At 43.5% G+C, this 13,648-nt stretch overlaps 1 protein-coding gene across 2 annotated transcripts in view; it reads left to right on the top strand.

Moving 5' to 3' along the window:
* The window catches only part of ATG2B (autophagy related 2B), a 78,716-nt gene that overhangs the window by 41,647 nt on the left and 23,421 nt on the right, over positions 1-13,648 (top strand). For both annotated transcript variants that reach the window (XM_074956186.1, XM_074956185.1), the window contains exons 23-26: positions 4,091-4,171; positions 7,728-7,834; positions 8,063-8,155; positions 12,273-12,343. In XM_074956186.1, coding sequence (XP_074812287.1) covers positions 4,091-4,171; positions 7,728-7,834; positions 8,063-8,155; positions 12,273-12,343 — 352 coding nt within the window. The remainder of the gene's footprint in view (positions 1-4,090; positions 4,172-7,727; positions 7,835-8,062; positions 8,156-12,272; positions 12,344-13,648) is intronic.

Here is a 13,648-nt window from a genome sequence, read left to right as displayed (position 1 = left end):
AATAAGTAGGACCAAGGTGCACCAATGTCCAAGGACTCTACGATGGCAGGGAGTTGATTACCGAGATGATTTCATTAAGTGACCCACACTCTACACTGCAGTGGAAGGAGAAAACCCTCCAAGGTCACTGCCAATCTGACATGGAGTGAAAATTCCTTCCCAACTCCACATATGGCAGTCAGTCAGCCAGCTAAGCTCCCGAGAGAGAGAACAAGAATGCTTAGTGCCCCCTCAAAGCACAAACACAGAATATGTTGGTAGAAAAAGAGAATCCCATCCAGACCCGCTTCAGGCAACCAGCTGAAGCCCTGAGGCATGAGATTTTAGGAACATAAGACATAAACCAGAAGGGCACCTTCAGGGCTGAGCTCTGCCTCCCTCCCCCCCCCCCCATGCCCATCCCCATCCCCATCACAAGCAACCCTGTCATACAGTCCCATTCATAAATTTGTCCAGCTGTCTCTGAAAACTAAATTAACTAATTGTTTGCCCCCACAACTCCTATTTGGAGGCTGTTCCAGAACCTCATTCCTTTGATAGTTAGAAACCCTTTTCTAATTTCCAGCCTGAATTTGTTCATGGCCAGTTTATACCTATTTCTTCTTGTGCCAACATTGTCCTTTAGTTTAAATAGTTCTTCACACTCCCTGGTGTTTACTTCTCCCACCCCCTTCCCAATGCATTTATAGAAAGCAATCATATCCTTTCTCAGCCTTCATTTTGCTAGGCTAAACAAGCCAAGCTCTTTTTGTCCCCTCTCGTAAGATAGGTATTCCATTCCTCTGATCATCATAGTAGCTCTTCTCTGCACCCGTTGTAAATTGAATTAATCTTTCTTGAACATACGTAACCAAAATTGTACACTGTATTCCAAATGAGATCTTACCAGTGCCTTATAAAATGGCATTAATACTTTATTTCTACTAGAAATGCCTCACCTGATAAGTCTTAGGATAGTATTTGCTTTTTTCACAACCACACCACATTGGTGGCTCATAGTCATCCGTGATTGATCAACACACCCAGGTCTCTCTCTTCCTCTGCCTCTTCCAACTGTTAAACCCCCAGCTTATAGTGGAAATTCTTATTATTAGGCCCTAGGTACATGGCCTTGAACTTTATACTATTGAATTTCAACCCATTTCTGTTCCTTTTAGTCTTCAAGGTCATCCAGATCTTCCTGTATAATATCCTAATCCTTCTCGGTAATGATGACACCTCCCAACTTTTGTATTATCAGAAAATTTCACTCGCATACTACTATTTTATGTGCCACCATTAATAAAAATATTGAATAAGATTGGTCCCAAGCGTTCACTGAGGAACTCCATTAGTAAACTCCCTCTAGTTCAAGAGTTCACCTTTCAGCACAACCCATTGCCAGTTCCTCACTCCACCTTAGAATTCTTGTACTAATCTCCATCTTCTGTAATATGATTAATAATTTCCCATGTAATACCATGTCAAATACTTTACTGAAGTGGAAGTATTTAGATCTTTCCCTTATTTTAATAAAATTGGTTATCTTCTCAACACAGAGTAGGGAGTGACCCCTCGTTGTCAGGCTTGTTGATAAGCACTAAGCCCTCCACAATTCAACATTAAGCACAAAAAAGGAGGAAAAGGGAAAATTCAGGTCAGAACTTGACTTCAGTTCTCAGTCCACAGTGAATCAGCAAAATCTAAGGATAAATGGGAACTAGCAAAAAGCTTGTATAAACCTACTCTCTCTCTAAAGGAGGAAAAGTTGTGTCACTCATAAAAAAGGGAAAATCTAGTACCCTCAGATCATCTTATCTGTAGAGGAGTCTGAGCCTCCAGCACTGGAGAGGAAGAAACGAGGGAAAAGCTCTTTCCTCTGTACCAGTGTGAGCTTATGTTCTGTTGCCCTAGGTATTAATGCAGGGCATTCAGAGACTTCTGAAGTAAGTGACTCATGAAATGGAAAATGAGACAACAGCGAGTACTTTCCATCAGCCTCTAAGAAAAAAGTCTGAATTCTTTCCATCCAGTTATAGGAAATGTGGTTAAGTCAGGGTGGGAGCAAATAAGAGAATTGTAGAGATAATCAAAAATGTTCTATCTGATTGTTGGATCATATTAAAGAAGTTCTGTATTAAAATCACAGATGAGTTCGATTCCCCATAGTTTAAATTCCAGGGTATTACTAATTAAGAGGTCTCTTGGTTTTTGGTACTGTTTCTCTCCCTCTACATGTGAAACGTGCAAGCTGCTAATTGCGTTAGTACATTCTAAGACAGAGTCTGTTCTCAAAGTAATTCACACAGAGAGAGACTCAAAGCAATACTCTGTAACAACAGAAACAGCACCCAGAGACTCCCCGCCCTTTTGTTGTATTAACAATTGTGATTAAAATAGAGATAGAGGATGTATGTGGATGGATGCTTGGCGTGGATAATAACTGAATGATCAGGGAGGTGCCAGCCTAAGAATCCACTGTCCATCAGCTGAAGAAGGCATCAAGTGGAAATAACCAGAGGACCCCCGGAGGGAAAACTGGAATCCACCCAACAGCCTCAAGAATGGGAGAACCAAAGAACAAGATAACATCTAGCAGCACGGACCCATCAGGAATGTGCCATCTGCTGATTGATTCAGCAACAGCATGATGAAGCAATTCCCATAGACTGGCATAGGAAGACATTCCTATAAAAGCGGACTCTAGAAAGTGAGAACTTTGGGGGTCTGATTCTGCTAACCAACTTCCAGGAGCATCAGATGAGCATCTGACAAGGCCCTGCTCCCTCCTCATGTCCAAGCCACCTGGCCAGTGGCTTGGCATGAGCAACTCTAAGGCTGGTAACTATGACAACAGCCTTGCAGAACCTGTGTGTGTGTGTTTGTATGAATGAATGTGTGAATAAATATGAGATTGAATGGAATGTTATAGCTATAACTAACTGCTTACTATGATTCTTTCTGTATTCACAATAAATGTGATATTTTGCCTTTTCCCCTTTAATAAGATCCTGCTGGTTTTTATTTTATTGGTATAACATGATGCCTAAGTTAAAATCAGCATGTGATTTGACTGTTGCCTATTTAGTTATTGAAATGATGGTTTCTTCAAAAGTAGACCTGTTGTCTAAGGAGCCCATGGAGTTTGGGTTAGAAATTGCTGTATGGTTTAAAATGAGGCAGCATCTGCCTTTCTCCAAGGATAATAGCAGCCACATTGTATCTGGGCCTGGATAGATTTTCTTTCAGACCCAACTGTCATATGAAAAATTGATCCTTCATAAGGTCTCACTGTCTGTAACATTTGCGTCATATGCATCTTTGGACTTCTAAAGATTTGTGGCATGCAGTACTATAACTAAATGATGTTTGTGGATTGTAGAATAGAAAGCCAAACTGAACACGTAATTGTCTCTCTAAGTATTTTGAGAACAAGCTCTTTGATGAAGCAGTGCACAAAGGAGTTCTTTTTTGAAGCAAAAGACAGAAAGACCCTATGATCAACAAAGCAGAAGAGGAAGGACTGCAGAAGATTATTTAAAAAAAAAAAAAAAGCCAGTCACTTTGTGGCTTCTTCTCTTAGAATGGCTGCCAGATTCCACCCTAGATGTGGTTGCATGTCAGTCGTTTTTGAGTGATCCCCGTGAATATAATCTGTAAAGTGCCTTGAGATACTTCAGGGCAAAAGATGCTATGTGTACATACAGAAAGGTGGTTATGTTATTACTTAAAACTAGAAAAATCTACTCCTTTTAAAGAATATTGTGTGTTTTGTTTGTTCATTACAATGTAACTTCTTGGCCTATTTTGGTCTTTACATTACTGTTTAGAATAGCACCCCTGAATGATAGTGGTTTGATATTCATAAAATATAATTTTTACAAAAAAGGTTAGACTGTGTTAATCATGATTTCAATGACTTGACTGTAGATGCATAGTGTTTAACTTCTTGAAATAATATATTTCTGAATTCAGACTTATGACCCAATCATGTCCCCTTGAAGGCAGTGGGAGTCCTGCTGTTGACTTAAATGGGAACAAGATAAAACCCATAGTTCAGAGTCCCAAATCTCAAAACATGTACACTAATTTGCATAATTTTTCTATGCAGGAATTTCTAGTTGCTGTTGGGCTGAGAGGAGCCACTCTCCAGCACAGAGTATTGCCTTCAGGTCTAAGCTGGCATGAACAGGTCAGGTTAATGTAATTTTCTTGATTTCATGTTTAATTTCAGTTTTACTACTGATTGTTTTAAAGATTGAACTGATCCTTCATGAAAAATCTGTCTTTTGGCTTTGTGTTTGATTCAATACCACTATCTTACTGTGTTCTCAGAAGTGTTATTGCTGTCCTTTGACATTCTTTCCCCTTTTGCCTCCAGAGCATTGCTAGAGTTTGATCTTGTTGTGAAATGCTTATCTGTGTCATTATTTCCCATCTCATTTGCAACAATTCCTTCTACTATGATCATTCTGAATCCTACCCTTTCAACTTCAGGAAATCCAGAATGTTGACCTCAAACTGTTCTCTCACTTTTAGGTAAAAGATCTCAACACCCCAGTGCTTGATTATGTTCACAATTTTTATGTCCACCTCTGAATCCAATAATATAAATAATTCTCAACTGAAAAAAAAAGGCTATTAAGGGACTCTCTCCACTTCAGATCTGCAACCCTATAACTGTCTTCATTTCCATCTACTCATTTAATTTCTTAAATCACTTCTCTCCTATCTCTTTCCCACAACTCGTTTGAATAGTAGTAGTTGGAATAAAAAACTTTGGAGCAAGAATGAATGACTGATTAAATATAAGCCTGTAATGGCAGGCTGCAGCAGAATAAAAGGCTATATTGAGATGTGTGAATATAAAGGTTCAGTATATGAAAAGAGAGAAAATTCTTGAGTACACAGAACTGAAGTGAGAGCCTTACCTGGAACATCTTTGGGTGGTACCTCTTTATTAAAAGGATAGCAAGAAACTAGGGGGGCAAGAGCAGCAAAGAAAATGATGGAATGTATCATACATGAGTGAAGTTTGAAGAAATGTAACTTTTGTAGCTTAAATTAAGGGAGCGGGGGATTGTGCTCGCTGAGAACAAATACTTGAAGGGAAAAAATGTAGTGGAGTAAACTCAAATAGTATTACAAGAAATGTTGACCTTTCAACTAAAGATGGGCAAGTTTAGATAAGAGAGAGAATTTTCCTAATAGTAAAAACTTGGCAAGAGTAGTGGTTCAGACCAAATTAGCGGGCGGAGGGGCGGGAATAGACTCTAGGGAATAATGTAGATTACTAAATGGGGATATGGTAGAGGTCTATGGTCGAGCCAAGCCTGAGCCACCCTGAGACCTTCCCCCCTTGAGGGAGCAGTGGGACAGCCTGGGGGGAAGGTCTCTCGGCGGTTCAGGCTTGGCTCAGCCTTTCCCGAGGGCCCCCGGGCTGGATGACGGCGGTGCCCCTGGGCCTAGCAGATCCCAGAACAAGAGCAACATCTTCAGCTGGAACATGGTGGAGAAGCTGAAGAGACTCAGGCGGGACAAAGTGGTGGCCACAGGAGAGGCCTCCTTCCGGGGCGCAGGGGAGGGCAGGCAGCCCGCTGGGATGCCAGCCACCACTACGCAGCCGTGAGCTGGTTCTTGGGACTCTGCTGCTAAGGGGAGCCTGTGAGCCTCCTGGTTGGGACATGACCCCCTGCAGAGCAACACGGCTCCCTCCTGGGCCTCCCCATCACCCCCTCCCCAGAGCTCTTTCCAGCCAGGAGCCAGCATGGGGGAGGGAGAGCGATGATCTGTCTGCATCTTGGCTGCTGGCAGGAGCTGGGCTCGGCAGAGGGGTCTGCTCTGTCGTCTTAATTTATTTCCAGCCCCCCTTTCCCCATGGCAAGCCCCCCTTCCCTTTAAAAAAGGGAAGAAGGAGGATCCGGGGAACTACAGGCCAGTCAGTCTCACCTCAGTCCCTGGAAAAATCATGGAGCAGGTCCTCAAGGAATCAATTCTGAAGCACTTAGAGGAGAGGAAAGTGATCAGGAACAGTCAGCATGGATTCACCAAGGGCAAGTCATGCCTAACTAATCTAATTGCCTTCTATGACGAGATAACTGACTCTATGGAAAACAGTGGACGTGTTATTCCTTGACTTTAGCAAAGCTTTTGACATGGTCTCCCACAGTATTCTTGCCAGCAAGTTAAAGAAGTATAGGATGGATGAATGGACTATAAGGTTTATAGAAAGCTGGCTAGATCGTCGGGCTCAACGGGTAGTGATCAATGGCTCCATGTCTAGTTGGCAGCCAGTATCAAATGGAGTGCCCCAAGGGTCGGTCCTTGGGCCGGTTTTGTTCAGTATCTTCATTAATGATCTGGAGGATGGTGTGGATTGCACCCTCAGCAAGTTTACAGATGACACTAAACTGGGAGGAGAGGTAGATACGCTGGAGGGTAGGGATAGGATACAGAGGGCCCTAGACAAATTAGAGGATTGGGCCAAAAGAAATCTGATGAGGTTCAACAAGGACAAGTGCAGAGTCCTGCACTTAGGACGGAAGAATCCCATGCAAACTACAGATTAGGGACCGAATGGCTAGGCAGCAGTTCTGCAGAAAAGGACCTAGGGGTTACAGTGGACGAGAAGAATGAGGGGGGATTTGATAGCTGCTTTCAACTACCTGAAAGGGGGTTCCAAAGAGGATGGATCTAGACTGTTCTCAGTGGTAGCCGATGACAGAATGAGGGGTCTCAAGTTGCAGTGGGGGAGGTTTAGGTTGGATATTAGGAAAAACTTTTTCACTAGGAGGGTGGTGAAGCCCTGGAATGCGTTACCTAGGGAGGTGGTGGAATCTCCTTCCTTTGAAGTTTTTAAGGTCAGGCTTGCAAAGCCCTGGCTGGGATGATTTAGTTGGGGATTAGTCCTGCTTTGAGTAGGGGGTTGGACTTGAGGTCCCTTCCAACCCTGATATTCTATGATTCTATAAAATCATGAATGATGTGGAGAAAGTGAATAAGAAAGTGTTATTTAGCCCTTCACATAACACAAAAACCAGGGGTTACCCAATGAAATTAATAGGTAGCAGCTTTAAAACAAACAAAAAGAAGTACTTCTACACAGTATGCACAGTCAACTTGTGGAAGTCATTGCCAAGGGCTGTTGTGACAGCCAAAACTATAACTGGATTCAAAAAAGAATTACGTAAGTTCATGGAGGATAGGTCCATGAATAGCTATTAGCCAAGATGGTCAGAGACGCATCCACATGCTCTGGGTGTCCCTAAGCCTCTGGCTGCCAGATGCTGGGACTGAACAACAGGGGATGGATCATTTGATGATTGCCTTGTTCTGTTGATTACCTTTGAAACATCTGGCATTGGCCACTGTTGGAAGACAGATTACTAGACTAGATGGACCATTAGTCTGATCCAGTGTGGCCATTCTTAAGTTCTTACATCCTTATGTCGGAACTAACATGCACTTTTGTAGTTGTTGGGTTGGATTAAAAGGTTTCCATTCCTACTGTCTAATTCTCAACAGTTTGGGGGTTTCCTTCTCACACGTTCTGCCCTTTTTACATAGAACACTCTCCCTTCCTTTCAACTACTGAGTAAATGCCCCCGTAATATTTTGAGTTTCTCCCCCCTCCTTCTCTCTCTCAAACATTTTGTTATACTATGTATTAAGGATTAGCTCTTTTAAAAATCTATGTTTACTAAACTAGCATATATTGAAAGATCATAATCATATTTTTGTGCTTGTAGATTTTATATTTTTTGAATATTTCTGATGAGCCTGTTTTGGGATATAATCCTCCAGCTTCCATTACAACTTTTCATATACACCTCTGGAGTTGTGCTCTTGATTACAGGTAAATAAAATAAATGTATGTTTGTCTCCTTATGGTGCAGTAACTGTTTAGTTAGTTACTCTTTAGGAATACTCCAGTTTACATTTCAGAATGCATATTTGTGCAGGCTTGTTTTGAAGAAAATTTTATAACTAAAAATATAACTCTTGATCAACCTTTAAGATTGCATTGTTGCATTTCTAAAATATGTCGGATGTATTAACATTTTTTCTCCTTTTTTGTTGTTAGGCCTTTGTTTTTGCCAACCAGATCTCTACTTACTGTTGAAACTTTCAGCATTTCCAGTAATGTTGCACTGGATAAGTCCTCTTCTACTCTCAGGTATAAATTAGAGTGTTCATAAAATATGGAAGCTCACATAACCATTGTAGCCTTTATTTCTTCTTTGAGTGCTTGCTCATGTCCATTCCACGTTAGGTGGTGTGGCACACCACATGCACAGTTGCTGGAGATTTTTCCTTCAATGGTATCCATCGGGCTGGCTCTAGCGCTCTTTGGACTTTGTGCTTACAGTTCCCGCCCAGGTCCTCGCCTCCCTCGATCGGTGGAGAGACCCCTGGCTGGTAGGCTTTGTCAATCCCTATGCTTCAGTATCCCTAATCTTGAATGCATCCAAGCTAGGTTGGGGGGCTCACCTCGAGCACCTCAGGAATCAAGGTCTGTGGTCCCAAAAGAAACTCTCCTTATATATAAATGTCAGAGAGCACAGAGGGGTCCACCTAGCATGTTTTTATCCCAGATTGCAGGCAAGGTTATGCAAGTCCTTACGGACAACACGGCAGCCATGTTTTACATGAACAGGCAAGAAGGGGCATGCTCTTCCCCTTGTGTCAAGAGGCCATTTACTTATGGGAATTCTGCGTAAAGCACTCGATCCACGTTGAAGCTTCTCACCTTCCAGGAGCTCAGAACAATCTGGCAGATCACCTCAGCAGATCTTTCTCCTCTCACCATGAGTGGTCCCTTCATCCTGATATAGTCAGGATCATCTTCCGGCAGCGGGTGACTCCTCTCAGAGACCTGTTTGCAACCAGGCAAAACAGGAAGTGTCAGTAGTTTTGATCTCTATGCAGGAGCAGCCCAGGCTTGCTCACGGATGCCTTCTCACAGATGCCTGCTCCCCTGGACAGAGCACCTGTTCTGTGCGTTTCCCCCCATTTCTCTCATGTACAGTCTTACTCAAAGTCAAGCACGACAGAAAGAAGGTTATTCTTGTGGCCCTAGCATGACCATGCCAGCACTGGTTCGGAATGTTATTGGACCTGTCCGTAATGACCCCCATGCCGCTCCCTCCCCTTCAGACCTGATCTTGCGTAATCATGTCTGATTGCTCCACCTGAATCTTGAGGCACTCCACCTGACCATATGGAAGCTCCATGGTTAAACCCAGCAGAGCTGGCCTATTTGGAGCAAGTCTGCCAGATATTGCTAGGTAGTAGGAAACCATCTACTAGAGCGACTTACCTCACCAAATGGAAGCATTTCTCCGTGTGGTTGTCCCAGTGAGGCATCTCACCTTCTAGGTCACCTCTCCAGTCTGTGCTGGAGTATCTGCTTCATCTGAAACATCAGGGCCTACTCATCTCATCAGTTCAGGTACATCTAGCAGCCATCTCAGCCTTCCACCCTCCGGTGGATGGGAGTTCGTTTTTTTCTCACAAAATGTCCATTCACTTCCTCAGGGGCTTAGACTATACCGGCAGATTTGTGAACCCATTCCCCCATGGGACCTAAATCTGGTCCTGTCAAGATTCACAGGCCCTCCCTTTGAGCTGTTGGCATCATTCCCCTTGTCGGACCTCTCCTGGAAGTTGCCTTCCTGGTAGCGATTACCTTGGTCAGGAGGGTCTCAGAGATCAGGGCCCTTACATCAGAACCCCTGTATACAGTGTTCTTTAAGGACAAGGTTCAACTTCACCCCCCAACCCCGCATTCCTTCTTAAAGTAGCCTGATTAGCGTGAAACTGCAATATCTTCCTGCCAGTATTCTTCCCGAAACCAGACAAGAATAGGGAGGAGCAGTGTCTCCACACTTTGGACGTTAGGCATGCCCTGGCTTTCTATATAGAAAGGACTAAACTATTCCGTACATCCAAGCAGCTCTTTGTGGCAATAGCAGACAGAATGAAAGGTCTGCCAGTTTGGGCCCAAAGAATTTAATCCTGGATCGCTTCCTGCATTCACTCGTGCTATGAGCAGATGGGTGCTCCATCTCCTGCCATCTGCACTGCCTACTCGATGAGAGCTCAAGCTTCCTCAGCGGCGTTTCAGGCCCAGGCGCCAATCCAGATATTTGCAGAGCGGCGACCTGGTTCTCGGCGCATATTTTTTCATCCCACTATGCCATCACCCAGCAGGCTAGAGATGATTCCAGGTTTGGTAGAGCAGTGTTGCAATCCTCATGTCCGTGAACTCTGAGCCCACCTCTTAAGGTACTGCTTGGGAGTCACCTAATGTGGAATGGATACGAGCAAGCACTTGAAGAAGAAAAAGTGGCTACTAACCTTTCTGTAAGTGTTTTCCTTTGAGATGTGTTGCTCATGTCCGTTCCACAACCCACCCTTTCGGAGTTAGCCTGTGAGAAAGAACTGAGAAGGTGTGGAGCTGGCCAGGCCCCTTATACCGGTACATGTGTGCGCAGCTTCAGAGGGTACTAAAGCCTGCCCAACAGATACCACTGAGGGAAAAATTTCCATCAACTGTGCACTCAGCGTGCGCACGCCACCTAACATGGAAGGGACATGAGCAACACATCTCAAAGAACAACAGTTACAGAAAGGTTAGTAACTATTTTTTCTGTCTTTTATGGAGAAAATGTTCTCCTCAAGTGGAGAATTACATCTATTCCAGACTATGTATTATACTTTGTCTGGATATAATCCCTTGGTTTGCTTAAATTCATTGTTCTTGAGTGGATTGTTTGTCCCACTGCTAATTGTTGTTGTGACACCTTTAAATATGCTTGAAAAATACTGTAAAATCAGGTGTTTGTGTGTGGGCTGCTGAGCACGATGGCATCTTCAGATCTTTAGAACAAGGATTTGCTTAGGTCAGGTTGAATAGTAGATAAAGAAATACTTAATGGTTATAGCTCATCCTAAATTAATATTAGGTTTCAGAGTAGCAGCCGTGTTAGTCTGTATTTGCAAAAATAAAAGGAGTACTTGTGGCACCTTAGAGACTAACCAATTTATTTGAGCATAAGCTTTCGTGAGCTACAGCTCACTTCATCGATGAAGTGAGCTGTAGCTCACGAAAGCTTATGCTCAAATAAATTGGTTAGTCTCTAAGGTGCCACAAGTACTCCTTTTATTTTTGTTTTGTTATTCCCCTATTTTTACTTGAGTATTGGTTCTTTGGTATTTTTATTGGATTTAAAGCCTGTTTTATATCACCTGTTCCTTTTGTGGTATCCTTTTAAATGGTCTTGTAATAGTGCTGTATTCTGGAAATAAATGTTACGTTGTTTAAAATATTTTAAACCTCTGCCATAATATAATAAAGGAAAGGTTAGCCTAACTGTATTGCCTTCCAAGAATCTACTCATTATTCCCAGAAGGCTCTAGGGCAGCGATCCCCAAACTTTTGAGGGTCACCCCAGCACACACACCCCATCCGTGCCCCGCCGGGGCTGGGAGCAGGGTCCCTGCTCTGGGGAGATGCGGGAGACTGACGTGGACAGGAGTATAGGGGCTGAGGCTGGGGCTGCAGTGAGGGGTGGGCCTTGGGTCAGGAGTGGGGCTGTGGTGGGGGCCAGCAGCCAGGCCTGTGGCCAAGTGCGGCTCTGCCCCTGGCCTCAGCCCCAGGCCTGGAACAGAGCCGCAGCCAGTGGCCAAGGCTGGGGGCTGGTGCGGGGCCAGGAGCAGAGCTGCACCAAGGCTGGGGACAGTGCCCCACAGTTTGGGGACCTCTGATCTAGGGAGACTACACGTAGCCCTGGATAATTTACAACCCCGCAAAAGGTTAAACTGAGATAGTAAAAATTAAAATTATTTTATTCTCCAATAATCGTCTCCATGTCCTTACAGCCAGATGAAAGGATAGTTATTAAAAACTGTTACAATGGAGAGTAAAAACATTAGGATTTAAATATGTTCTGGCTTTTTACATAATGTCATATAATTTACTTTGTGTGAAGTGCACAGTTTTACACATTGTAAGGAGAGTGGTCACTTTGGATAAGCTATTACCAGCAGGAGAGTGGGGTGGGAGGAGGTATTGTTTCATGATCTCTGTGTATATAATGTCTTCTGCAGTTTCCACAGTATGCATCCGATGAAGTGAGCTGTAGCTCACGAAAGCTTATGCTCAAATAAACTGGTTAGTCTCTAAGGTGCCACAAGTACTCCTTTTCTTTTTGCGAATACAGACTAACACGGCTGTTACTCTGAAACCAGTTTTTAACCTGGAATTTTTGTTTCCCATTTTTCTCCTGTAGAATAATCTTGGATGAGGCTGCTTTGCATTTGTCCGACAAGTGCAACACTGTTACAGTGAATCTGCAGAGAGGTAAGGGTGTTTTAGAAACAATAGTAACCATATGCTAACCTTATAAATATAGCTTTCAGAATTTAAAGAAATCTACAGAATTATTAAAAACAGTCCAATAGGCTACTGGAGAAGAGAGCTGGGTTTATAGCGAGCAGCAAGTTAGACTTGAGTGTGTAATGTAGTATAGCAGAAAAATGTGACCAGTGTAATTTTAAACTGTATATGCAGGGTCATGTCACAGAACAAGGAAATAAAAGTTCTTTCTTTATGGCTCTAGCAGGTTCTCTTGGAGCATTTGGGTGGCCCATTCCACGGAACCTGGTTCAATGCAGAAATAAAACCCACTCCGTCCGCACACTCCTAGTTGTCACCTACCACCCCATACTGGAACCCATATGGGATATCATCAAACAACTAAAATCCATACTCAAAGGGGACCCGATCCTGAAAGGAATATTTCCTGAACCCCCTCTTCTGGCCTTCAAGCAGCCCCCCAGCCTCTCTAAGCTCATTATCAGAAGCAAGCTCTCCACAGACAAGCGGCACCAGACCCAACCAGTACACGTGCAAAACCTACAGACATATATCCATTGCTACAATGATCAGCATCCCCCCCACAACATACCTTTCAAGGCAATGTAGTGGAAGATACAAGTGTGCATGAACATGTGTATGTATACATCCATGCTAGAGTCCTAAAAAAAGAAGTGCGAGAATTCCCCAGACCCAGCTCCCCACTCCAGAAAGAGAGATGGCAGCTGAGGACCCCCTTGTCCCTCCAGACCTGGCTTCTTGCTCCAGAAGGAGAGATGATCACTTGGTAACATGGTCCTCCCTGTTAACTTTGATACCGTCTCTCCTTTCAGAGCAGGCCCAGAAGCAGAAGAGGTGTGAAGAGATGGTGTCCTTGCCTCCTTCACCTCTTCCACTTTGGGTCCATTCTGGAAGGAGAGGTGGCAGCTCAATAACCTGGGCCACCCAAGTTACTGAGCCACCACCTCTCCTTCTGGAGCAGGGAGCCAGGTCAGAAGTATTCTTACTTTTCTCTATTTGTTGCTTTTTTTTCTGTCCTCCCATCCCCCAATATTAATGCTGATATTTACCCAGAAAACCGAAGTTAAATTTTTCCACTGATTTTCACCCCATTTTTTTTACTTTTTGTAATAAACATAAATAAATTCACAGAAAATTTTGAACAAAATAAAAAGCAAAAATGAAGACGCTTGTTTGTGTGTTAAGGTATTTAAAGGGCTGTTTCTGAGGAAGTGGTGGGGGCACTAGCCTAGAACTGGTATGCCGGTTCAGCTCCAAGAAGGATCTATC

Source organism: Natator depressus, chromosome 6, assembly GCF_965152275.1.
Source record: "Natator depressus isolate rNatDep1 chromosome 6, rNatDep2.hap1, whole genome shotgun sequence".
Classification (NCBI taxonomy): domain Eukaryota; kingdom Metazoa; phylum Chordata; order Testudines; family Cheloniidae; genus Natator; species Natator depressus.
Note: the sequence above shows the minus strand (reverse complement) of the source record. Positions and strands in the feature narration are given on the sequence as shown.